The sequence below is a fragment of the Anarhichas minor genome, unplaced genomic scaffold (genome assembly GCF_050575085.1).
Source record: "Anarhichas minor isolate MPS153535 unplaced genomic scaffold, ASM5057508v1 ptg000023l, whole genome shotgun sequence".
NCBI classification, from domain to species: Eukaryota; Metazoa; Chordata; class Actinopteri; order Perciformes; family Anarhichadidae; genus Anarhichas; species Anarhichas minor.
This window is the reverse complement of record NW_027466469.1, coordinates 5452696-5480692: the sequence shown is the minus strand read 5'-3', so window position 1 is coordinate 5480692 and position 27997 is coordinate 5452696. Positions and strand designations below refer to the sequence as shown.

The 27997-nt window shown below is 42.7% G+C and overlaps 1 protein-coding gene across 1 annotated transcript; it reads left to right on the top strand.

Annotated features, from left to right (window-relative positions):
- The first annotated feature begins 745 nt into the window (after positions 1-745).
- hdac11 (histone deacetylase 11) lies at positions 746-27890 on the top strand. Its single transcript, XM_076096989.1, has 11 exons — positions 746-953; positions 1385-1444; positions 1569-1717; positions 4173-4273; positions 5098-5214; positions 9096-9138; positions 10083-10159; positions 11620-11682; positions 21340-21436; positions 23572-23750; positions 26568-27890. The coding sequence occupies exons 2-11, from the start codon at positions 1410-1412 to the stop codon at positions 26817-26819; spliced, it is 1113 nt and encodes a 370-aa protein (XP_075953104.1). The 5' UTR covers positions 746-953; positions 1385-1409; the 3' UTR covers positions 26820-27890.
- The last annotated feature ends 107 nt before the right edge of the window (positions 27891-27997 follow it).

Here is a 27997-nt window from a genome sequence, read left to right as displayed (position 1 = left end):
TGGTGTCAAAAAAATCGATCAAACTACCAAAAACAATCGGCGGCGCAACTGCCAATGGAGGTTACAAAAAAAGCAAAGTGAATATAGCAAACTGTAAATAAACAAATTCTCGTTCTCAATAATCTGATCTTTAATACGGCCAATAGGTACCCAATTAGGGTAATGAGACCGGTACCAAGGTTATGAATCGATCCTCTTCAAGACGAGTCACGATTAAATATCTGTTAAACAGCAAAGAATGACAATAACAGAGAAGCATCATTATAAATAACAAGCTAGGCATATAATAGATTATTAAAGCTACTTAACCGAACCGTTTAATCTACATTGTTGCAGAAAGTAAATATTGTTATTGAACAGCAATTGATATTGCACAAGTGAATCATCAGTTTCTGCTGAAGCATGTTGATTGTTAAGTGTGACAGCAGCAGGAAGAAGGAGCTCCGGTGTCTCTCTTTAGAACAATAGGTGCATAGTTGCGCTTTTTGTAGTTTCATTGGCAGATCTACTTCAGTGACATCCGCCATCGCTTCATAATTACGTAGTTTAGTGAAAGTGAGGTTGGATTCTCTAAACACCACGATTGTCTTTTCCTAACTCCTCATTCTCCTTCACATCTTTCCTTGATTCCATGACGTTTTCCAGCGAGGTCAAGGAAAAGTTGTTAGGAGGTAACTTTTCGACCGCAGCATCTTCTGCTTTAAATGCGCGTGTGCGGTGGCGGCGTAAAGGGACGGAGCTCGCGCGCATTCTACGTACGTCTCCTACGTAGCAGCGGAGCAGCTGAGAGATACTGAAAACAGTAGAGAAAAAACGTTTTCTTTATGTTAGCTTGCAAACGACAAACAAAGGCTTTTAGCCTGTCGGGGAGGACAAACATTGACCGTCTCTATTCATTACATTAATGTCCTACAGCTGCTCGGTGACCTGCGATACTCCGCACACAGTGACAGGTGAGACACATCGGTTGTGGATAGTTTCTGTCCTTTAAAACAGTTCCGGCCCGTTTTATACATTAGCCGTGGTGACGCTTTTATCTTTGACGCTGAAATGTCATAACAAACACGTTCGGAGGCTGTGTGTGTGTGTGTGTTTGTCGGTTCTCGCGCTTCCTTGTGCAGTTGCGTCTGTGAAAACGTACACATACCATTGCGCATGCGCGAAGAATTGGACTCTTGATTCATAATAGTGTAGGCTACTGTCCCTTATTCTTGCTTGCGCAGTGACGTTGTTATATAATGCAATTTCTACAAACTAGTTGCTAAATTAAATCTTATTTTCAAACAGAATCCTGAATGTCTTGAGAGCTGCGGTAAATATTTACAGTAGTTGCATGTGAATGACTTTCATTATCCGTTTGTAATCTTCTTACTTTCCCCTCCAGATGAAAGTAGCAATGCCTGAAAAACATGGCTCACAAAGCAGATAATGAAGGGACGGGGAGGTGAGCAGCACACACACACAAACATGACCGTTCCAAGAATGCTTATTAAGCCAAAGGGGAAATAGCTCCATGTAGAATGCAGCAGTGCTTTTTTTATCTATTTATTTTGACATTGTACTTTCAGCTCCCACCACACTGAATTGTACGCCAGCATCCCTCGAACATGTCTGCCCATCGTGTACCACCCAGACTACAACATGACCTTCATGGGCCTTGAGAAGCTCCATCCGTTTGATGCAGGGAAGTGGGGGAAAGTCATTCACTTTTTGAAAGGTAAGAAAACAAGAGACAGAGCGGCAGATGGCGGGAGCGTCCCCCCCCCCCCCCCCCCCCCCAGGCTGATGCATACATATGGGAATCTCTCGGAGTGAATCATAAGAGGTAGAGAACAAAGCAGAGAGAGAGTGGAGAGGTGAGATGTAGTTGCTGGAGAAGGGGAAAGGCAGAGCAATCGAGTGCAGATAATTAGAGCAAGCTCCCTGTGGGAGAGTGTGTCCGTCTCCAGTATAGATGAGGCCCAGCACAGGGTTCAGGATTCAGGGCCGAGGGGAAAACAGTCGCCGGGGTAACCGGTACGACTTCATAAAAACGGTACCCTCAATTTGCACCGTAGATTGACTTTGCTACAGGAAGTGCTTGAAAGGAGAGAAGGATGTTTGCAGATGAGACCAAACAAGGTTAGAAAATCACAGCAAGAAACTTTAATGAGCAGACTGTGTTACATTCAAAGGCAGGGAGTGGATTTTCTTTCTTTACATGTGTAGCATGTAACAACAACAGCTCTGTGTTCCGGTGGAAAGTCCAAGAATACACCAAATAGTTCCACAATGCAGCAACTAAAGTGAGTAAATAATAAGCTAAATATAGCAAAAATGTACTATTTTGTGACGCTAAAAACGTAAAAAAGGAAACCATACCCTTTGTAGCATTATAATAATGTTAACAATTATGTTGCTGTGGAGTATGTGCAGTGTATGCTGAGCGTAGACTGCTCTATCTGCATCTTGTAAAACTCAACTTACTGCAGTGAGTTGTCAGTGTAGTTGTTAAGTTATTGCACCATGTTCATCACTTTGATCCGACTGGTTTGTATTTTAATCGACAGAAAAGGTCAAAAGGAAAATCCTCTGAAGTAATGTTTGCAGTGAGGTTGTGACAGAGTGTGGTGTTATTAAACCTGTTGTCATTCATTTAGACGTAAAGATTTATATCAAATGATTTCAATTTGTTATTACACAAATATGTAAATAGTGTATATGTAATTATATTGATTTGTCACCCAGCCCTATTTCTAGGACTAATGTATAGTCAGTGCTGGGTCTGCTTTCATATATGGTTGTTGCTCGACTAATAAAACAAATCCGACGCGTTTGATATATTGGCCCATTTATGTTTTTTTTAAGGATTCCTGAATGTCTTGGCAGGACAGTTCAGTTCTACGTTTCAGTGCCCCCTGGTGGAGAGACTATGTAATGGAAATAAGATTGTCATTGTGACGTACAGCTTATATATTAGAAAGAAAAAACCTGTGACAAAATATACAGACATCAACACGAGACGTGTGAAACCAACGTTATGATTTGAATGTGGATCCGATTTCTTTTTGTGGGAGTGTTGTACATGTAAGTGTGTCCTGTATGGGCGACTGTGGCTCAGTGGTAGAGCAGGGTCCTCCTTCAATTAGTGGATCGACGGTTCGATCCCCAGCTAAGCTAGTCCATGTCGATGTGTCCTTGGGCAAGACACCTAACCCCAAACCCCGTAGCTGTGTCTACAGTGTGTGAGCGTTAGATAGTCCTGATCGGCAGGTGGCACCTTACGTACAGTTAGTGTAAGTACAGTCCATCTGCCATCTGTCATATATGTATATATGAAAAAGTGTGACCAGAGGGATGTGCGAGGAGGAGAGAGAAATAAATAAATGATAATGTTGGTGAGTAAGTTCAATAACTACTTGGATAAATAATACAGAAAAATATAAAAGCAATTATAGTAAAGAAAATAAGTAAATGACTGACTGACAAATTACCTTAAAGATATCCTTGGCTGCAAGTTTTAATAAAGATTTATTGCTCCGATCAGATCTTCTAGATTATTTTATGAATGTGCAAATACCAGATCCCAGTGTGAACTGGTCCCGGTCATTCATTCATTCATTCATAAATTGATGTTTAGTGGAAGCCAGCGAATTCTTGAGCAGATGACAACAAGAGAGACACATTTTTAATGATGGTGCTTTGTGGCGCTTTGTGTTACCGAGTTGTGTGTTTATGTGGAATAAGAGTCACGAGTGGTGGGAACGTGACGCCAATGTCTTCGCAGCGTAGAATTGTAACGAAACTCGAGCTAGAGTGACGTAAAAGCGGCATTCATTCTAAAATGACTTCAGAGGTCGCATTGAGAACAATCGGACCTATTTCGCAAATCGAAAAGTCAAAAAAAAGATCAGATTCCATGTGATTTGTGCTGTTCACACTGTAATGGTAAAAACTCTGTCACATATGTGCAAAAAACAGTTGTAATTTGTATTACTTTTTGCCTGCAGTGTGAACGTAGCCTCTGTCTGTGTGCGGTGTTGCATGTTCTCCCCGGGTTGCCGTGGGTTTTCTCCGGGTCCCTCGGCTTCCTCCCACATTAGCCTTGTGAAAATAGTTTTGCGCAAAAGTTGTAAAAAAAACTCCTGCTCGATCTATGTGACTCCTAATCAAACGATGCCTTTTTGTCTCAGAGGAGCAGCTGGTCACCGATGGGAACATGGTGGAAGCGCGTGAAGCGACTGAAGAGGATCTGCTGGTGGTTCACACCAAACGCTACCTCAACAGATTAAAGGTTTGTTTCCCCTCAACACCGCCAACCTTCAGTGCACCTCTCATTACAACAGCATGGCGTGTTCACTACAGCTCATCTCCTCCTGTATTGCATGCATCGCTCAGTACAACTGCAGAGCTTCATTAGTTATTATGATGACATGTTGCTGTATGTTCCCATGTAATACTGGCATCAATGTGATTCAAAGAGTTTGTTGTCTGGGATTTTCTCTATTTTACTTTTTTTCCTCTCACGTTGCAACAGAGCAGAGAGTTCTCATTGAAATGCACTGGACTCTCCCAAAAGGGAGTTGGTCCTCATTCAAATCAATCATGTCGAGCATATTCAGACCAGTACCTCTCTGGGTCAACAAGAACCGTCCCACTTTTAAAGGAACAGTGTGTAGCATTTAGGGCCATCTATTGGTAGAAATGAAATATAATACTACTTAGTATGTTTTCTTAAGCATGTAATCACCATTCACCATCCAGTCAGTGTTGTAAAGGAGAGGGAAAGGTATCTTGGTACATCTTGGAGGGCTCAAGAGAGGGACCTGTTGTGTACTGTGTTGTGAATTAGCATTCCTCTGTGCTATCCTGTTTTCATGTGAGAGTCGCGGCTCAAGACTAAGCCCACCGGCAGCATTGTCGTGCATTCCTTTAGTCAGCTCGGGTACACCTTTTATATCCAAACCCTGGTGGGCTCACATTGAAACCCTCTGTTGGGCTTTCTGTGCTTTTCCGTCAACGAGGTCCATGTGTGGTTTTGTTTCCCTGACAATGGATAGAGTCATAGCACAGATAGAAGGTCTATGTATATACTGTGTTTATTGTGTTCTCTTTCAGTGGTCTCTGAAGGTGGCAACGATCACAGAAATCCCACCTCTGATGTTTCTGCCTAATTTCCTGGTGCAGCGGAAAGTGTTGAGGCCTTTGCGGACACAGACTGGAGGAACAATAATGGTAGGTTTCTGAGAGCCCCATTCTCTTCATGTCTGTAGCTTGTAATATTAACATGTTTTAACCCTTCTTCCCTTTTAATTGCCCTCATTTGTCATAAGAACACATGTTCTGTAGTGTACCGCTATCAAATACAGGCGTGATCCAGTAAAGTCTCTGTTACCTCCGTCACAAAATACAAGCTTCTGCAGGTGCATCACAGATCACATATTATGCAGCTTCCTGTACACAAACAGCATCATAAAATGAGATCATTTACAATTAAATACAGATTTTGTAGGCATTTCTACAGCTTTTAATTTCTTAACACATTTTATGCAATCTTGCCAAAAACCAAATAAAGCTGTGTACCCGCTTCACAGCAGCTGAGTTGCAGATTACAGCAGTGTGTGTACTGATTACGTTAGCTGTTAGCCAAACACACCTTCCAAAACCAAGAAAGTGAGCCATCTTACAACCAGTGATGTACGCAACCAACGCGTTCTAAAGCTTCTTAAAAACACTTCATTCTAATTCAAAAACTAAAGGCAACGTATGCAAGCAATCGCCTAGAAGTCGTTGTATGATACACTTCATACAAACTAGCCAAAAGCCAAATCAAACTCGCCAAGCTGTCTACCCGCGTAGCAGCGGCTGAGTTGCAGAGAGTGTGTACGGTAGCTCCGTTAGCTGTTAGCATTGAGGTCGAACCCACAAATCCACATCAGTCCAGCACATGGTTCACTCTGCTGGTGTTGTATTGAGCTCCATAGGCTGGTTCCCACCAAACACTGCTTTATCTCTCATGAAAAACCCGTCTTAGACGGGCACAATTTTTTAAAATTGCTTGTCTCTAGAGAGGACATTTAGTCCTAGATACGGTGCAGGAGACATTCACCTTGTTCAGTCAACCGTTAGAAACTCTACATCACCTTCAAGCTTTGTATGTGATGATGAAGCTTTAGCAACAAGGTTTGATGTCAAAACAGTTCCATAGACTTTAATTTGATGTCTCATGCAAATGTTGTAAAGTTAAGGGGAATAAAAAGTAGTTGTTTTGTCCTTGCTGATAGAGGATAGCCTGAGGGGGGACACAAAGTGTGTGTGTGTGTGTGTGTGTGTGTGTGTGTGTGTGGAACACCTGCGAAGAGGGGGAAGCCTGTTGAGGGAGAATGACTTCCATGGAAAAACTGTAAATTGTTCCTTTTGTTGGAGCTCCACAACCACATATAGTGACTAGAAATGAACAAGTAGGACCAGGACCTTCCAAGATGGCTTAGAAGGTCCTTAAAGCAAATCAGAATGATGGATGATTGTGAGGCAGTTTGCTTAACATCAAGGTTTTGTTTTTTTTGACAAATGTGGCAACTATAAGAGATCTCGTAGAGTGTTTCCCAGTGACAAAAAAGCAACCATATTCATCTTGCAGTGGTGACACAACATGCACTTGGAGAGGTCACCCGGTCATGAACCTGTCGTTATGTCAGAGAAGAAGAAGGGGAAGTCTAGTGCTGTCTGCTTTGCAGTGGTCTAAAAATGTGAGGTGTCATGACTGAGTAAAGAGAGATTGTTAAAGGGAGAACAGGTGCGGGCCAAGGACATAGCCCTGAAGTACGCCAGGGGAGAGAGTACATCAAATAGTGGATTTTATCCCTGTTATTGTGCCAACATTTTAACAGAGTAGCTTGTGTTTATCGCCTATAGTAAACAGGAAGTGATTGTGTTGTCTTGATTTGATCAGAGCCTCTCATCCATGTAATATCTCAAATGAAGTGGATGGGTCGAATATTTGTTGAGGGTTAGTTTCTGAGTTTTCTCCCACTAAAACTCTTGATTCATCTTGTGCTCTTTGTGCAGTTTACTTTGTTTCCAGCGGAGCATGAGGAGAAACTAAGAGCCATCTCTGCAAATGTTGTTATGAGAAAAAAAAAAAAAAAGGAGGAATAAGGAAAATAGACGGGAAGCTAATGTGACAAAAGTACGGCTACAGACTTGAACGTGCCTTAGCTCATCCGTATTATGCAAATATGGCACATTGTATGTTGTTCTGTGCATACATTCGATGTATTTCAAATGATATCCAAAGGTCTTTTCAGATAAGCCCCGGTGGTTCCTTAACAGGAGCAAGTGGAGCAAATGAGCCTTCCTCATGCTGAGCCGTGCACATTAGGATTGGGGTTGATCAACCTGTGGAACAAACCCTGCCCGCCTCTCTTTTCTGCTGCTCGAGAAGTCCTTTAGGAAAAATTACCATACACTGTTGTTCTACACGTAATTGTGTGCACCTACCCTTACATTAATGTAAATTGAGCTACCTTTCGCTAACATTTTCCCCAAATCTGTTCAGTAAAATAACTTTAAATTGTACATTGGGGGTGAGCCGGAATGGTCGACGATTCAATCTAAGGAACCTGAGTTAACTGCCAATATTAGACCATAGACTGTATATAAGAAGTGGACGTAGTCACCGTGACGTCACCTATTAGTCTTGTTTTTTTGGAACCTTAAGTGACGCGAGCGGGTGGAACAGAACGCTGCATTTTTAGGCATCCAAAATGTTACAATCACATTGTGAAAGGGTTGAAGTTCTAAGGGGAAAATGTGGACAACTCCAAGACCGGACAACGCCGTGGCCTGTCAATCACTGTGTAGCCTCGCCCTAAAGCATACCCTGCTTTATGGTCTACTTGACTCTAAATGGACCATCATGTACTAAATGAACATCATGCTGTATTGAAGAAGACTTAAAACTAGAGATTGAGACCATAAACTCATGTTTACAATGTTTACTGAGTAATAAATCAAGAGAGAAGTAGAGTCATTTTCTCATAAACTTGGCCGGTAGAGAGAATGCAAGTTTCACCAGCATCTTGTCCTTAGGAAGGCTAAATAACAACATTAGGCTACTGTTACCAGAGCACTCACATAAGAACATGGCACTGGCAGAGCGATGAATATTATTTGACTTTATGATCGATTAATTGATCATGAAATCAGATGAAGGGCCCTTGAAACTGTCGCTTCCCTGTATGCAATCAATTTTCAAATTTCAACCTCAGAAGAAGAATTAATGAGTTTGAAAATGAGGACATTTTCATTGTGTTACATACTATCGGTGTTTTCATGACGCGATGTTATCAGTTGTAAATTTGTGTTGTGAAATTGCGTGAATCTCACGGTCGATGCGTACGAGTATTTTTTTACGTGCACCTCGGCGCGTATGCATGTGGTACTTCAAGCCCTGCGATAGGAGTCACAGCCTTTGTGTTATTGAGAAGTGAGCTTTAGCCAACTCACCATAGCAACAAGTGATTTAGCGGTCGTAGGGCAGAGATGGAACAAACTGACTGTGATTGACTAATTTGACTGCTAAACTCTGTTTAAAATCCATCATGTAGGCCATTTGGTCCTCTCCCATCAGGACACATCAAACGGCAGCTTTAATGTTACTCATGATATTAACGATGCCTTCTAATCAGAAAACTGATAACTGGGATACGAGCACTCGTACGTCTCCGGTTCTCTGTATGCAGATTTAGAAGCTCTGTATACCTTCATGGTTGGAGGGCAGAAAAACAGACGCTGTGGTAAACACAAACAGAATTAGAAGTCTTCTATCGGGATTGGTGCCCTGCACTGAAAAGCAGCATTTTCAATGCATCACCTTGAGACATGCTTATAATTTCATAAAGAGAGAGTTTTTTTTTTGTTGTCGTTCAGTAAACACGATTTATTTCTCGTGAGCGCAAAAGTCACTTAATGATTGTCGCTGCATTTTGTGGTTAATTTGGAAAAGGTCATTATCTTTGATAAATTGATATTCTGTTTCACTCAGAAAGAGTCATCTTTATCCATCTGTCTATGTTGATTTTCAGAATTTAAGTGAAATATTTCGTCTTCCACAGGCAGCAAAACTGGCTGTCGATCGAGGATGGGCTATAAATGTCGGTAAGTGAGTTTCTGTACAGATACGCTTAATATATAAACTGGACCGATACACGTCCAATGTTCCTGTCAGAGTACATTTGCATCCTACAACTTTTTTGCCAAATATGTTTGTGATGGAATGTAATTGCTGCCATTTTAAAAGTCTGACGCAAGGCTGCAACCTTCTTCATCCAGATCCCACTACGTCACTGAACGTCTTTTTAGAGTTTGAGAACGGTTCCAACACATTTCCCCTGCCATCAGAGGCCGGGTTGATCAAGTATCATCCTTTTATTATTTGTGCTAAGCAGGGGAACAAAAGGAAAAGCTGCATCAGACTTGTACTTTGCACCTCCTGCTTACTCAGCTTCTTTGCACCTTCTGTTGATGAATGGGGGGGGGGGGGGGGGGGGGATTGTTCTGCACCAATAAACTATGAAGATATATAAAGGCTATTCAAATGTGTCTGACATCTGCATATTGTGTGCCTCAACACTACGAGGACGTGTAGGTTGAGGCTGTTCATGGAGGCCAGCCAATGAATGGTAATCATACTTCACCCGTCACCTTCCTGGCCTTCATTAATATTCTTCTCTTTTCTCCGGTTTAATGAACACGAGCACAGCAGGGCAGAGGGGGAGTATAACTCTTAACCTGAATTAATGGTTATCATCCCAATTTAAAAAAAAGTCTCTTCACAGTCTCTTTTTTTCTCATTCCTGCTCTGAACATCGCCGCTCTTCAAGCATTTTAGTCGCGTTTGAGCGGTCACGTTCTGGTGGGAATACACCCATTGTGGTACCACAGGGGAACAGCGCCAATTTTCATAAGCCGCAATATACTCAATAACAGCCCCGGGACCAATTACGGTCGTTTTGGAATAGTAGACTCCTTTAGATGTGCAGTGACCTGCTCGGCTCGTCTAATGCCCCTGACATTGAGCCGGTGGATTTCCTGTTTCCCAGGAGGAGGCTTCCACCACTGCTCCAGCGACAGCGGAGGGGGCTTTTGCGCCTACGCAGACATCACTCTGGCCATCAAGGTAAGGCTGAAGCCCGACCGGGCATGATGTTTGCTCATTGGAAACATTCATTCAAACACCGGCTAGTGGCTAAGCGTTTGATTAGAGGTCTTATTTGATTAAAGCGAGACCACGTTACTGTTGAAAGGAGAAATAACAGTCTTCCTCTTACGAATGAAAAAGATACATTCAATAGAGTTCTGCTGCTACAGCCTTACTTGGTCTGGTATGACCCGTAGCTGATGGTGGGTAATGGTAGCTAACGTTAGCAAACTTAAAGGATAGCTTCACATTATACTAATCAGCATCTGAGGCGCCTGGGGCGGCTTTTTGTAATTTATTTCCCACTGTACGCGCCTCACATTTTTCACAGGAGCGACTGGAACACCTCGAGTTACACTCGGAGTGGGAAAGCGCCCGACGTCATTAGCGTTTTTTGTTCTCAAGGTGGTAACTCTGGCTGGACACCCGGAGCAACATGACTTTATCAACCGTAATTAACATGATCTGAACAGCAGACAGCCAGGAGGTAAATTCATTCATTCATTAAAACCGAGCCGTTAACTACTAGGAAACTTACAGTTCATGGTTTGTGTGAAACTAACGTTAAAACTCATTCAGTGATTGCCTAGCAACAATAACAATTAAAAGGCAGCAAACTGCAAAAAAACATCCAATGGGAGTATTAATAGTAATATTATATTAATAGTAACTGTACTGTTGTGTAAACCCTGTTCCAAGATGATGTCACATTCACTCCTGAATGTTGGTCACCGGGTGCATGCAGCAAAAAAGCTTACAGGTTTGCTTAACCTTCCATGATTTTGGGCCCATAAAGCATCGTCATTACAGACATGATTAACTAAGCGAAGTCCCCACACACATGAATGGCACAAACATAATTGACTGATACAAATGTGAGACTTAAAGGTGGTAATAGTCTATATTTTATGCACGGCAAAATACATCTAAGTAAGTAAAAGAAACAATACATTTTACAGCTGTATCCTTGATGATGGTATATAAATATGTTTGGGCCGGTGGGTGTGACATGATTGTGACTTTGGTCAAAATTGCCACACAGCCCAGCGCTGTTCCTGGTCTCACTTATCCTAGAATTGCCACAGTGGCTGCTGTTCAGCCAACGTTACACAATTTGGCTTTCTTCTTTTTGTATTAATGTTCAAAATCCTGCAGCTGATGGACATCATGCTTTGCACGTTCGAGTTAAAGCAGACAAAAAAGAAAGGAGTGTTTAAATGTACCTATTGACGAGGTTCCGTTCAATAAAAGTCAGAGTAAGACCGCTAACCAAAGGCTTGATATGAGCTTAACCAGGTTATTGTGGACATTTCTGCACTTCTACTCAAATGTAATTAATATCTAAAGTGGGGTTTACTCTGGAATCCCTTTGAAAGAATCCAAACTGTGAGTGTGTCCTCTTCAGAGAGAAAGCAGACATTTTCCCGTCTGTCTTTCAGTTTCTTTTCGAGAGAGTGAAAGGCATCTCCAGGGCTACCATCATCGATCTGGATGCCCATCAGGTGAGCCGATACCATCGCCTCTCTCTCGCTGTGTCAATGTGCATCGCTGCTTAGGAGCTGACATTGATGACCAAATACCCCCACTCCCACCCCCTGTTACCACAACGCCAATCAATGAAGCTCCCCCGTGTGCCAAATTGGCCCTTACTGTCATATTCAGTGGAATGTATCTGAAAAGATCTCCACTGGCAAACTGCTGAGTGCAGGCCAGGTTTGGGTAATATTGGACTATCACTGGGATATCTGCAGTAATGGCAGCTACTTGTATGTTTGGGCTTGTTTACACTGTGATGTGTTTTTGAAAAAGGGGCTGCAGTAGGGCTGCACGATTATGGCCAAAATTATAATCACGATTATTTTGATCAATATTGAGATCACGATTATTTATCACGATTATTCATTAATTTTAGGGACATCTTTTTATTCACGTTTAAATGAACAAGAACACAGCTTCCACTTCCATTGTTGTGCTACATTCTGGCTAATGTACAAATCGTTGCATCAGACTGGTCCTGATCACAGTGCATCTCGTAGAAGGAAAATATAAATAAAATAGTATCAACACTTTTTACCCAAAATTAAATCAACAGAGCACTGCTTTCACTTCCATGTTGTGCTACATTCCAGCTAATGTACACGTCTCTGCATCAAAATAAAACGTATACGGTTCTTATTCACCTGAAGCAAAATATAAATGACCGTCTGCTCTCTGTTCTGTTGTCTGTCTCTCTTCTACTAATACCGGAGTCGACTGCAGACAGAACTTTTTTTGAGGCTGCCGCTGCAGGGTGCGCGCATGACACCTCCCATCTCGTTCGCCCCCTGGTGGTCGGCTGACTGTTAGTTGAGGACGCGCTTGATTTGATATGTAGCAGAGCACGCATTTTAAACATCAATATCGCTGACGATCATGCTCATTTAATTGTGGCAGCCAAAATCGTGATCGCGATTAAAATTCGATTAATTGTGCAGCCCTAGGCTGCAGTACCACTTTTGCTATTTAATTCATTGTTCGATTTGTCCTGTAGATCCATCACATTTGATCATCATTCGGTGTGCAGGGATTTATAGTTGGACACAGTCCTATTGACCAATGTGACTGTCTCCCATTGACTTTAATTAAGAAAAGATGTGTTTATAAATTCCCTGTTCAGAAATCTGAGCTGTTTGAGATTCTTTCTGAACTATAAATACAAAAAAAACCATATCACCCATTATGCTACCGGTTGAGGATCTTAAAATGTCATCTTTGTCCTTTCCTTGGCTTGAATTAAGTAATTTGGGCCATGCTGTATTGGCTGGGGAAACTACTCTATGACTTTCTCAACAACTCAGATGATTTACTTAGAGCTATGCTGAGGGTTGTAACTTCTGTTTCAGTTACAGTTGTCTGTTCATTTGAGAATCAATTCTCAGGTATTGCCATTCAAGCCAATCATTTGTATTTTTTTCGTGGCCTGGACTAAAGATGAAACGTAAATTCCGTCCAACGGCAACTGTACATTATAAATGGGTTGCATTAGCAGAAGGCCTGTGGTACTGCAGCACAGCTAAACTGGGATAAGCTTCATAACCGGGATACTCATGTCCATTGATGAAGTCTCAAGTTTCCCGAGGTCAATGTCTGTATAACAGGTATACAGCTCTATTCCTTTGGGGCTATGACTCATTGGTAATGATGCACCTTTACCTATTGACACAAGCAGGGATCAATACAGATGTGGAGTAAATAATTCATGAAGAGCAAATCTGCATAGAGATGGGCTTGAAGTGCCCCTCTCAGCAGATAATTGTGAACGAGAGAAATATTAGGGATATGCAGTAAAATCCTAATTACGGCCCCGAAACATAACACTTAAAGTTCTCTTGCCCTCATGTGAATTAAGATTAAGGCCGAGACAGCTGTGTTGCTTTTTTACCCAGTCAGCAACAAAACAATAATGATCCATTTTTTGGTTCAATTTATGACAAGCTAGGCTGGATCCCTGCCGTGAAGGCATATCTCTGTCTGTCTGTTGTGAGCAGTGTATACAGTGAGAGTGGGATAAGGCACCCAGAGGATGATTTTATGAGTCAAATACATTTTTACCTCCACCGTGACAAAAATTTTTACTCTTCACCTAAATATAGGCAAACAGTGATAGTTGACCTTTCCATCGACACTGGGGGAACAACACGCATACCAATACTACTAACTGTTTGTGTATGGACTCACTTCTGTGGCACATTCTAGGGTGGTAGATATCAAAAAGTGTCTCTAAAATTCTGTCCAGTTGCTGTATGGCTGAATAATCAGTGGAGAATCATAACAATAATGGCTTACTGAAATGTTTGAAGTTTTACAGAGAATAGTGTAGCACTGCATCGGTGGTGGCGTGTAGATTTAGGCACAGAGAGCCAATGAAATATGATATTGAATGGTTCATAGATAGGTCCTTGAGTTTGAAGGCTTATCAGACACCAAAATAACCAGGTGAAATCCTTCATCCTCCATCTCAATTATCACAAGGTAAACTCAGTTACTTTACTCATGTGTCAGAGTAATATTGAAGGAATGTGTGCCCGTACATACTTGAATGCAAAGCAGCGCATTACCAGGGGAAGTTGTGTTGTGGTGAAAGTTAAGTTAAGTTCACCCTTTTCACCTCAGTGAGTGTTCTCTGAGTCTGAACCCTGGTTGTGGTCCCATTGAAAGAAATGGGGTTGTTTTTTCAAACCATGCAAATTTATGTCTGGACTTGGAGGGATAACGCTCTCCTCCACTATCATGAAAACACCAAATGAGGGAATATCTTTTTCTGGAGACCTGGAGAATCCATGCTAAAAAGCACTGAAGCTGTTTTTTGGAGGCTTGCAGTGAAACAACACCTTACTTGCACTCACACCTTACCTTAATCGCAGACCGCGATTAGAGAACTTCGCTTTTTCTGTCAATATAGCATGCAGTGAGAAATTAAGCTTAAATTGACTACATTTACCACCAGCACTGATTGGACGTTGACATAAAAGGTGCTAAATTTCCCTTTTAAAGAAAGTCATTCAGTGTATTCTACTCACTGTCTTGGATGACAGGGCTGGTAAAAAATCATGATCAAACATCATTTTTATTCTATTTCACTGGCATTAATGCCATCATGAGAATACAACATTTTACTGTGTGATCGAATGTCAGCTGGTTGAAGAGTTACCATGATACCAAAACAACACAGGCGAGGAAATAGCCTCAGTGCGCCTTGAGAGAACACCAGTTTGCCAACACGGAAATAGAGCCCTCTGTCAAGGATATAAATAAGGAGGAGGAGAGGATAGCCCAACATTGTCGGATGAACCAGTGAAGTGGTTTGACGACTGGAACTGGCAGAGATTGACTGAATGTAAAGGGTGAACAAAAGCAGGCTACCGGGGAAATGCAAAACCTGGGTATACCAACAGGTTTTTTTGCCAAGAGTCTCGCATGACAACAGTGGAGGCAATGGAGAGGAACATCAGTGGGTACCTGAGAAGATGGGCAATGGGTCCCAAAAAGCTTCAATGGCATTGACATATAGCTCAGGAACCAAGCTCCAACTCCTGATTGGGGGGGGTCAGTCGAGGAATTTAAGGTAACCAAAGCGAGACAAGTGCTACTACATGGATGTCAAGGTCAACACTGCTGGAATAAAGGTCTGCACGGGATGGAAATGTTCAGCCACGACAGCAGTTTGAGAGTCCAGGTTGCACCACAAGGACATTGTGGTGGCTGTAACGACTGGACAATTGGAAGTCAGATGCATTCAGCAGCCAAGCTGAGGAACAGGCCAAACCAAGGGAGAGGAGGGAGTTGATGCAGTCAGAAATCCAACACATGGTCGAGGAGGGAAGACCGGTGAAGGCAGTTAGAATGAGGCAGCGAGGGAAATGACACAGTGGGAAAGAAAGTAAGATCACTTCACGAGTGATGACTAGCAGAACAAGATTCCTTCTTCACAGCATCTATGACGTCTTTCCAAGACCCACAAATCTTCTCACCTGGGGGCAGAAGGAGGAACGGGGCTGCAAGCAATGTGGAAACCTGGAGCATACTTTATTCTGTTTTCTTGCAGGACGGCACTGACAAATGGGAGGTATCACTGTAACCATAGCACGGTTCTAACAACGCTGGTGTCATTTCTGTAATACGGTGCACGGAAATGCAAGAAGATCCAACAAAGAAAGAAGCTCATTAACTTTGTCAGGAGTGGGGAGAAAGCCTCCCACTCATGTACAGGCTTGCTGGGAACGGCTAAAGACTGCACAGTAAGAGCTGACCTCACGCATGTCTCGCCCAGAATATTGTCCGTACAACTCTGAGGCCAGACCTGCTAGTATGGTCCAGAGCGACAAGGATCATCTTTATGCTGGAGCTTATGGTCCCGTACGGACCAACCTCTGGTGGATGGGTTCACCAGGTTTCCGGGACAATCCCTGTGCAGGGAGCAGAAGATACTCTGCATTAGAGGAGAGCAGAAGAAGAACATCTGTAAAAACGTGGGACACGAGGCGAAGAAGGCCAAGTAGAGGGGGGCAGTGGACAAGCCACCTCGCTCAGGTCAGGCCTGAACAATCCAGTCTTGTGCACCCTTTAGATGTTGTTAGAGCAGACTTAATTATACTTAAGCGTACTTGAACACTTCTGGCTGTTGAAATCCAGTCTAACAAATAAAAAAGCTACAGTTTGAAAAATGATCCTAAAATTAAAAACAGCAGGTATGAATGTTTTTTTTCCCACTCATCTGTTTGCATATATGTCTCTGTGTAAGAGAAGTAGTTGTGATAATACATTGACATAAATGTTCTATACATGTAGAATCTAGAAGAAACTGTAGCTGTTGATCATCACTCGTTGGTCAACTGGTAATGGATGTTTAGCACAAACAACATCCTTTCTGTTATTCTTGGATGAAAAAGAAAATGGTCCATGTTTTTGGTATGCTCCAGTCCTCCTGCCCTTTTTATTTTCTCTTGTTAAGTAGTGATTGATGGTTCTAACATTTAATAGCCTACATATGTTAGAACTTGGTAAAGGACTGAGGGAAAGGCCTGTTTGAAGCCAGCATTGAAGGCTTTTGGCTGTGTTAGGCTGGCACGCAGTGGCCGGACTTCGGAAGCAGGAGGACGGACACAGAGAGTACGTGTAACCCAACCAGGTGTTTATTTCACCGACGAAAAAACAAAACAAATACATAGCATAACTCTTCAGGGACCACGGGCAGCATGTGGTCCTGGCAGCGACAGACTCGATGTAATTATGGCAGCCTTATATAGTCTGAAACTAACGAGGACCTCCACATTACTGCAAGATAGGCGACTCTGCCCCTCACTCTACCCCACAATCCCCTAATCTACAACAACACATTAAAATAGATGCCTAACGTTCTAAAGGTCAATTCTCTATATGATCTCTATTATGGTAAAACTTCGCCAGAGAGATCATATCTGGCCCAAACAGATTCAATTTTCCTACCACCCCTCTAGTAATTCCCACATGGTACCTTCCCGGAACTATAAAATGGTGGTCTTGTACCCTGGGGACTCTTTTAAGACAAACACCCTGGAGAGGAGACACAGCAGAGGTAAGTGCTTGAACATGCATGTTATTTGACAGCACCATTAATATATTCAATCATTTAAGTTACAGATAACCAAACTAATAACACGTTTGTGTCGACAGGCCCGACCTTCAATAATCACTCCTGAGACCATATCAGAACTGTACAATAAACATTCAACTCAGTGTGTGAGTCTCTCATTGTCTTGAACAGTCCACAAATGCCTGCAATGGAGAGGGTCTTTGTCACAGGCTGACACTAACAAATGGCAGTGAAACGGCAATCTTTCATTGTACAGTATGTGAGGAAGAGGATACGACTAATAAGACTTCAGGCAGCAGGAGATCAGGCAGCATATGAGCTGATTTATAGTCTCAGGCTGTCTTTTAGAGGTGGAGCAGAGCGTGTTGATTTAGTCATTGTCTCAAGTAAGCCGGTACGAGCCGTCAGTGCAATATGAATTTGTTGGTTCATCCATGCAGTACACTAAAACCAAACACAATACCCACAGTGGTCTATACCCGTTATATGGACTAGAGACATACTGGTGTCTTGGTTTTACTATATACTTGGGTTAAGCAGTCCGATGGCAACAATTCAGAATCCAATCCAAAGCAAGGGAGAAAATAACGGCAATCCCTGATGTTTACTTCAGGTAAATACTGCTGTTTATATCTCTCTGCCACATAAAGTTAGCTTAGTATTTATGCATTCAATCTGTAAACATACACTTTATTTGTTAGGAATGACCTACAGAGCCCAGTGAAGACAGGGCTCCATACCATATCCAAATAATAGTTCACGATGATGATCATTATCATTTGTTGGGAATAACATGGCCTTAAAAAGGGGGCACCAATATGTTGGGAACGTAAAGGAGCGTGTTTGGGTTATCAGCATCTAAGAAACTAAATTCTTGACATCAATAGAATTATTAATGTCAGTAACAATTATTAATGATTATTAATAATAACGGGGCACCACCCTGCGAACAGGGACCAATAACCAAACGATAAACTAAGTCTCATAATTAGTGTTAACTCACAATGTCAACAGTCTGAGTACTATTACACATTCAGAGTGAAAGTAAAGGTTTAAGTTCGAGCACAGACCACATATACAGCTATTATCACAATACACATGCACAAAGTAATCACAGACAGCTGCTCTTTAAAATATAACAGAGTTTATTACGTTCTAATACTAATGATCTAGTCAACTAATATCTAAACTAACAACAACTATACATTTATGAGCACGCTATCTAAAATCAACAGACGATTGAAAGGGGGGGGGGGGGAGTGTGTGTGTGTGTGTGTGTGTGTGTGTGTGTGTGTGTGTGTGTGTGCGCGTAAGGAGGAGGAGCGAGGGAACAGCTCAGCGACGTATGACGTAGTTGGGACGTGGTGACGTCTCTCATGCGCGGACTCAAAATGGCGGATAGCCAACAGGAGACCCGGCGTCTAGTGCCGGTAGACGTTTAGCACGTAGCTACATTAGCTCAAAGCTGTGTGTGTGTGTGTGTGTGTGTGTGTGTGTGTGTGGGGGGGGGATTAGTAAAAGAGAAGGGAAAGGAACAAAACAAAATGAAATAAAACAAAAGATTAAGATCCTTCGCTCCGCACGGAAGTATGGAAGATTGCTCTCTCAGCCAGGGGAGCAAGAACCGCGACTCTTTGTCTCAGCCGGCGGTTCTGACCTCCTGAACTGATGAGAAGCAACTTTGACCTCACTAGGCGGCTAGCTCAACACAGATCACGGTAGCATGAAATACACTAGCTTCTCCACAACCCCAACGATCTCGGCGACCGTTAGTGTCGGCGATTATTAAGCATACACCACGTTATGAAAATGAACAGTACTTTAAGCACAATGAACAAGATAAAATAAACACAAATGAACTCTCTCTAACTCTGCCCAGACTCTAGTTCGCCTTACGGTACGATGCAATCGTGGTGATTGAGGGGGGTTCTTCTGAGGGGTTCTTCCGAGCTTCGTTGGGCCCAGGCAGCGCGGCTGCGGGCCGCGGGAGGTGTTCTCTCGGTAGGAGAGAATCGCTGTCGTCTGGATAAGGGATTTTCGCGTCCTTATGGACGGAGCAAACGAGGCGCTTGATGGAGAGTGGAAGTTCTCTCTCTCTCTCTCTGAATAAGTCTTGCTTCTTCACTTCTGCAGGACTAAAAAGGGGTTCGCTTCGTGGATACGAACAAAGATAAAATAGACAGTTTGGTGAATTCGGCCAGCGAATATAAACTGTTAGACCTAGGTTTTGGTTGAAAAGGGAAACAACGTTGGTGTGCTCCCTAGCTCGAAGGGGAAAAAGCATTGAGGTGGGGGTTGCAGGTAGTTTTGTAGAACAGTGGCTGAACCACAGCGGTCCTGGGGTGTCTTGGCTCTCGGCCAATTAGATTGCAGCGCTGCTTTCAGGTACCTTCAGGAATGCATAGTTTTTGGGGGAGCAAGATCGTCCTTGACGAGCGAATGTTGAGCAGTTGGGAGTGTGTAGGGAGGTGGACCCTCGTGGACACTATTCTGTGCGCTAGGATAAGGTGCGTACGCCTTGTTTGTGGGGTTTGAAACTAATCGATAACGGATTATTACAAAAAAGCATTATGCAGCGAGAGATGAGGAGGATGGTGGGGAGGGAGAGACAACGAGGGGTTCCAACTCGGGACGCCACTGATGATGATAGTGCAGACGGAGAGGGCCAATACCATGCTGTACCAAAAAAAAGGTTGCGACCAAATCATGTGCTTAGAAAGTTTGGAGCTCCAGTGCAACAAGTGAAAAAGTTAGTTTGGAGCCCTGAAAGAAGAAGAAAGCATTGGCTGTGAAGAGAGTCCAAGGTAACGTGTTGGCATGTAGCGGAGCATGTAGTGTAAACGCATGTATTTACACATAATGTCCAAGCACATTAATTGACATGAGGTTGGGGTGGAAAATACGACATAAAACAATATAGGTTGGGAAACTAAGGCTGTCACAAAGTCAGATTTTTCACAATAATGAAATTATTGTGTCAAATTCAGTCAAATTCCTCTATAAATAAATAAATTATCTTTAAGTGGCAGTGTATCTTGGACTTTGGCCGTTGCCCTCTTTTTTTTGTTGTTGTTACAACAAGGGAACGGAAGTTACCATATTTGGACTGCAAAGGAGTAACATAGAGACGCTGCATACGGCTCTGTAAGCAACCTGTCGGAACAGAATGCTGAATAAAACATTTTTAGGCAACCAAAATGTTACAATTAACTTTCATGAAGTGAAAACACACTGTGAAAGGGTTAAAGTTCTAAGTTGAAAAACGCTGTGGTTGCAAACTGTCAATCACAAGGTAACCCAAGGTAGCAAGGTAGCCCCGCCCTAAAGCATACCCTGCTTTATGGTCTATTTGACTCTAAATGGACCATCATTTACGAAATGAACATCATGCTGTATTGAAGAAGACTTGAAACTAGAGATTGAGACCATAAACTCATGTTTACAATGTTTACCGAGGTAATAAGTCAAGTGAGGAAAAAGGGTAACTTTCTCATAGACTTCGATACAATCAGACTTATTTTTGCAACCAGAGAAGTCGCCCCTGATGGCCATTAGAGAGAATGCAAGTTTATGGCACTTTCCCCATTGGCTTCACTTTTCAGAACCGCAGGATGCCGCCTGGTCAGGATTGCACCCAATACATAGCCCGTGAGCAGAAAAGAGGCCTTTGCCACACATCAAGTACCTCAGTTTCTTCAACAAAGATTGACACAAAGGCAAAGACTGCATAAAAATGTCAGGTGCAACCATGCTCACTGAACTTATGAAATGATCCCACACTGCAAACTGGGTCTGCTTGTGGTCTAATGCCTACAGGTGTAGATTTGTTGTTGTGCTTTTAGGTACATTGCAGGGGCAATGGAAAAAAACAGATTAATCCAACTTGGGTCTGCTAGAGTTTCGAATACTTTTTAATTAATTGCCCAATCCTTCACAATGGCAGTATTTTGTAATGTCACCTGCAAGGTCAGATGTCTTGCATTGCTGTTATACACAAAGTGCTTTTGTTTTGTGTTTTTGCGAGTTTTGTGTTTACACTCTGTCGCAGGGAAACGGACACGAGCGCGATTTCTTGGACGATGGGCGAGTGTACATCATGGATGTGTATAATCGCTACATATATCCTGGGGACGGGTATGCCAAAAGTGAGTGATCGCACCATCAGGTGTTTTCTCATAGTTGCTGTTTAACCTCTGTGTTCCTAAAAAGAGTAACCTTTTGTACTCCGAGAAATTTGATATGGTTTAAAGGAAAGTTCACCCCATATCAAAAATACATATTTTTCCTCTTACCTGTAGTGTTATTCATCAATCTAGAGTTTTGGTGTGAGTGGCCGAGTGTTGAAGCTATCTGCTGTAGAGATGTCTGCCTTTTCAATATAAAGGAACACACGGCTTGTGGTGCTCAAAGTGACAAAAAGGCCTTTTTAAAAACTCAACAGCAATGTCTCTTTCCAGAAATTACGACCCGTTTACTCAAAATAATCCACAGACAGTGTTGTACGGAGTTTCATGTAGGAACTATTTTCTTTCAACCCTACTACACCTGGCAAGGGTATCACTCCGCAGAAGGAAGCGTGTATCTGTACTCGATACAGCTAGCTCACCTAGCATAAGCGAGCTAGCTAACATTACAGTTAGACCGAGGAGGATGCCATCAATGTATACATCTCGCTCTGTCACAAGCATAGACTGTATAAGAGATGGATGTAGTCATAGTGACGTCACCCATTGGTTTGTGGACTGCAGTTTTGAAGCCTCAAGTTTGGCGCGATTTGGCCGTCACCATCTTGGCTTTTTGCAACCAATGAACGAAAGTTCCCATATTTTGACTGCGGAGGAGTGACGTAGAGACACTGTATACAGCTCCGGTAGTGGCAGCGACCTGTCAAATAGCAAAACCCTGCTTTATGGTCTGTTTGACTCTAAATGGACCATAATTCACTAAATGAACATCATGCTGTATTGAAGAAGACTTGAAACTAGAGATTGAGACCATAAACTCAAGAGAGAAGTAGAGTCATTTTCTCATAGACTTCTATACAACCAAACTTCTTTAGCAAGAATGCAGGTTTAAGACTCTCGTCCACGAGTAGATGCACGCTTCCTTCTGTAGTTCGGTAGAAAGAGAATAGTTTCTACAGTACAGGAAACTGCTCACAAAAAGGTCTTTGGATTATTTTAAGGAACCGGGTCATGATTTCTTGAAAGAGACATTGCTTTTTTGGCGTCTTGAGCACCACAAGCCGAAAGCAATCTTGTTCTCATATATTAAGAGAGAAGGCAGACGTCTCTACGTCAGATATCTCACACCAACACAATCTAGACTGATGAATAGCACTACAGGTAAGAGGAAAAATGTATATTTTTCATTCTGGGGTACTTAATGTGTCATGTGTATTCTGCTCCACACTGCTCCTGATGTCTGGTTGGAGGATGAGGTTGGAGTGGAGGGGGCCCCCTCCTCCAGTTCTGGTCCCTGGATGTCACTCAGTGCCATTTTACTTGTGCTGTGATTTCCCTCTGCACTACCCCTAGCTCTGTTAGCACTTAGCAAGAAATCTGTCACACAGGAGTCCACATAACACTCTAATCACGGCTTTTATGCACACTAATCTGTCACTACATTCCGTGGTTCCGACAGCAACCACATGTTACGATTGCGTCCCAATTCTAACAGCTGGGGGACGAAACGTCACAGTTAAGAAAGTTCTCCCCTGTCCGTCGGCTATCTGTCGCTCTGCAACTAATTGAATATTGTAATCGTCTCTACCCCTCAATAAAGTGACATAAAATGTACATCCTGGCTTGTTTAAGATAAAAAAAACTCCATTCTCCATATTTTTTCTCCAAGACACAGTTATTTCCTTGTGCTTTCAAAGGCCAAAGCTTATACTTGTTGGACTTTTTTTTTTTTTCCTCTTTCAAGTTTTCTTGGAAAAATTACCCAGAAATCTCTTTCACATGCTATCGCATTGCTCTTTCCCACTTTTGCAGCTTAATACTGTTTGAATTTGAAAACATTTGGTCTCCTAATTACCCTTTTTCATCACTTGCCATTAATTATTTGAAATACACATTCTTTAAGTAAAGCGTTGCTTCAGATTTACATAGCTGGCCGTTCTATAGATAGAGAAACACAATTACCTACCTGAACATTACATAAGAATTCACCAAGCAGAAATTTGCTTTGTAAGCCTTTACTCTGCCTGATGCATGAAATCTTGCAGATATTATTAGCCTTACCTATGAGGGTGTTCGTGATGTCTCCGTTCCTCCAGAAGCCATAAAGAGGAAGGTGGAGCTGGACTGGGGCACAGAGGACACTGAGTACCTCCAGAAAGTAGAGCTCCACACCGATGGGGCGCTGAACGAGGTCCGCCCCGACATCATCGTCTACAACGCAGGGACGGACATCTTGGATGGGGACCCCCTCGGAGGACTCTCCATATCACCACAGGTGCTGCATCAGTACACTTCACCCAGAATGTTAAAGCTGAGCAATTTCTTTCACCGATAGTCTAAAGACATTTGATTTGTATGTATTACCATTAGAAAACAGTTTGAACCACTGACATGACCCATGTTGGGCGCAACATCAGAGTAAGCACCTTTAGGAGTTGGAACAGATCGAGTAAACACTAAGTTACTTGAATGGCAAACTAAATAACACAATATAATGACTTCATTTAAAGCCGCGGAGCTCCCGTCTGTCGCTATTCAACAACAGTATGACAGTTGTGTCCTGCAGTGTTACACGCAGCAAACAGCTGCACAACTTCCAGCCTCCTTAGAGGACACCACGAGTCGGACATTGAATTCACTTTTAATCAAAATGGCTGTATCCTTCAACAGTAAATAACCTGTATTGTTATTGAGTGCAAAACAGGTTACTTCAATCTTCCGACAACAGACTTCAGTCTGACTTGTGTTATCTAAAATAATCTGCACACCTGATCTACATGATGGACTGATGTGTAGTTCACCCTAGCTAACGTTAGCCCAGCTGCTGGAAAAAGTTGCTCAGCTGGTCGGAAATCCGACTTTACACTGCACTCGGAGCCGGGGGGGGTGTGTCGCTCACACAGTTCACCACGTTTGTGCGGATAACGTCCAGTTTGGCGTTAGCATGACCCTCAGATAGCTGAACCACGCAGCCACCAAACAACAACTTGATGCTTCGGAGTTGGTCAACAGGACGGCCTCACCGAGCAGAGCGAGGCACGCCACGACTTCTTTCTTCCCCGGATGGCAGGGTGGTGTGTTTGTTTTACAGTTGGTCATCTTCTGCATTATAGGGTCATATGTTTTGAATCTGTAAAATTATTAACGGCAACTAACCGATAATCCATTAATCATTGACATCCCTAGTTTCTTCACAACGTTCTTCTGGAGATGTGGTTGCCATTACATTTGGTTGCATTTAGATGTCATTACATACAGATATGAAGGGAGGAAGAAATCCCCTGAGAAGATAACTGTTGACGAAACAGTTCTTTATCTGCAGTGCAGATAGATGGTGGCAGGAGAAACGTCTGAATGTGGAGGTGGCAGGCTCAGCTGTGTCGGGTCACGTGAGCACTTTGTGCAGCTGATTTGTCAGGAAATCTGAAAGCATACTGGGAGCAGATCCCCATGAGCCAAATGTGGATTTATTACTTCCTGTGTGCAGATATATCCTGCTAGTGATCCCGCAAATTCCAGAGAATAATTGGAGCAAATAAGGCGGATCTGCAGAATGCGTTAGTGGGGATGGTATGCTGATGTGTGTTGCAGAGCTAATTTGGGATTTTGGGCTGGTATATGGCCTGAAATGGAATTAAAAAAAAAAAAACTCTTGTTGCAGTTAAGTAACTGTTATTTAAAGTTGTTGTTGAACATGTGTTTCTGTCATGCTGAATAATGTTCGAAATCCGTCATTGTGCTACAAATTGCTCCCTAATCAATGACATTTTGGACACAAGCTGTTCCCACTTTCAATCCCTAGACAAACAAGGATGTGTGTTTCTTTCCTGAGACGTTTGCTGCTCCACAGTGGAGCGGTGAGATGTATGAACAGGCCTCCCCTCTCTCCTCAGGGGAGGAGGGCAGCGTGGGTAGAAGCATTTGACAGCAGCCTGACACAATTCAGATAAGTCACTGGTGCTATTCAACAGGGTCGGGCCGGTGTCAACATTTTAATAACGATTTGATATTAAGCCGAACACAGGACAGGTAAACTAAATTACCAAACTAGGTGGAGCAGCTTGTCAAAAAAATGAGACTGGCTGGTCCACAATAAAGGTCAGCCCACCATGGGCTGAAGTTGTCGCTTACATCGAGGCTAACCCCGTTCACTTTTTCAGCAGGTGGCAAGCAAGACACGCAAGTTCACTAACGTTACGGGCCGCAATATTCCGAATCCCTCTATTGCGACTACCTAACCCTAACCAACCCCTAATGCCTTAATCTAACCAACCCGTTCTGAAAAGTGAAGCCAATGCGGAAGTGCCTTAAACCTGCATTCTCTCTAATGTCCAGCAGGGGGCGACTCCTCTGGTTGTATAGAAGTCTATGAGAAAATGACTCTACTTCTCTCTTGATTTATTACCTCAGTAAACATTGTAAACATGAGTTTATGGTCTCAATCTCTAGTTTCAAGTCTTCTTCAATACAGCATGATGTTCATTTAGTAAATTATGGTCCATTTAGAGTCAAATGGACCTAACCAATCTAACCAAGGACGTACTAGCCAATCAGGCAGAGTAGGGTGGGTGATGCCTTCGTCATAGCAGGATTTGTAATTAAGGTTACGGGCCGCTGGCCTTGCAATGCAGTGGCTGGTGGAAACCCGTCGTTGTCGTCACCCCAAAATAAAGACATGAACCTTCTGGTAAACCAACACGACGTGTGCCGTCTCCCCCCGCCAACCTCTACTGAAATTTGATCTCCTTCACGTTGCGGGCCTCGTCTCGGCATTAACTGCACCAGACACCAGTGGCTCCATTAGTCCTCATATAAACAAACATGATATTATGTTAATGACATTGTCAAATTGCTTATTGCTAATACAAAACAAGCTGGCTTTAGCGCCATGACGGCACAGCCGTGACATCGGCACAGGTTGCTGATGTGGTCTACTTTTTTAAGTTGCCAGCACACGTCATAACGATGACAAATGCAGGTTCAGCCAGTTTGCATGAAATCAAACGACAGGGAAAAAACTGAAATGGACCCAACTGTACCACCCAAGGCCCCGTACTGACCGACCAGATCTCTTCTCGTCCCTCTCTGCCAGGGCATCATAAAGAGAGACGAGATCGTGTTCAGGGCCGCCAGGAGACAGGGCATCCCCATACTCATGGTGACGTCTGGGGGGTACCAGAAGCAAACCGCCCGCATCATCGCCGACTCCATCCTCAACTTGCACCTCCAGGGCCTGATTGGAGCAGAGGCCCTGGAGGGGGAGGGCTCATCATCATCATCATCGCTGGTGACCAGCATGACGTTTAGCTCTGGATCCGTTGGATCGAAATTCACTGCTGTCTGAGACGCTGTCATCCTGGCGTTAACACTCACATGTGCGTCACCCACAGCTGTGACGTTTACCGGCACTCAAGTAACTTTATATTGAGCAGTTCTATGTGTTTATTTGAGAGTTGTGACGGGGGGGGGGGGGGGTACCCAGCGCTTGTTTGCACATTTAGACTAACAAACATTAGTTTTGGTAATTTTTTACATTTTTAATGTATAAGTTGTGAATCACTCAAATGGAATAATCCTTCAGAGACAAAAGATCCTAGTGAAACAATAGCACTCTCCTGATTCTCCTCTGCCACGAAAAGACTTGTTTAAATTTTCATCAGTTGGAGAAAGATGGGATTTATGTTTAATGGATGTTCGGGCAGCGTTTTAGAGAAGTATTCTGTCATCTCAGGAAATGTAATAATGTCATTTGTGAATGATGCGATACATTACTAGTTCATGAAATTGTAAAGAGGTTTGACGTTCTTACAGATAACATGGGAAAGCCCGTTAATTATGAGGTGAGACACGAGAGGATTGCACATGGAAACTAATGTGATGGGGATATCTAACGTGCTTACAGGAGACAATGTCTTCTTCATTCCTCATTGACGTTTTGTTTTATTACTTCAAGTGTAAATTGGTGTTTTTCCTCTCGATGATATTGTAATCATAAGAGTTAACAGAGTTTCATTAATCAGTTCAGCTAATGACTTTTCGTGCTTAAATCCACTCAATCTTTGGAGTTCATGCTTAAAGGGTGCCTGATGTGATTCCCCCCCCCCCCCCCCCCCCCCAAAGTTACTAAAGCATTTTGTCTCTTAATAAGCATGAACAAATTTGAAAAGTTGGAAACCTCTCTCCTAATGATGTTTAGTAGCGCAGTAAGAGTGTAAAAGTGTAACGTGTAAAAGGAGACAAAATAGATCTTTAAACAACTGTTGGATCAATATGATTAATGCAACACTAAGCAGATTTGGTTTTAATTCCTACACTAAACGTTTTTTGAACACTTTTAATTTAATTAAGGTATTCTTGCAATTAATGTTGCTGTTGTTTTAAAACTGCAATTACGGTAATTACATGATTATTCTGGTTCTGGGTGTTATTTCTGTGGTTTTGGTCATTGTGTAATAATGTTAGTTATCACATCCTTTCCTACATAGCTAGCTAGCTTCCTACAGGTACATCCATGAAACATAG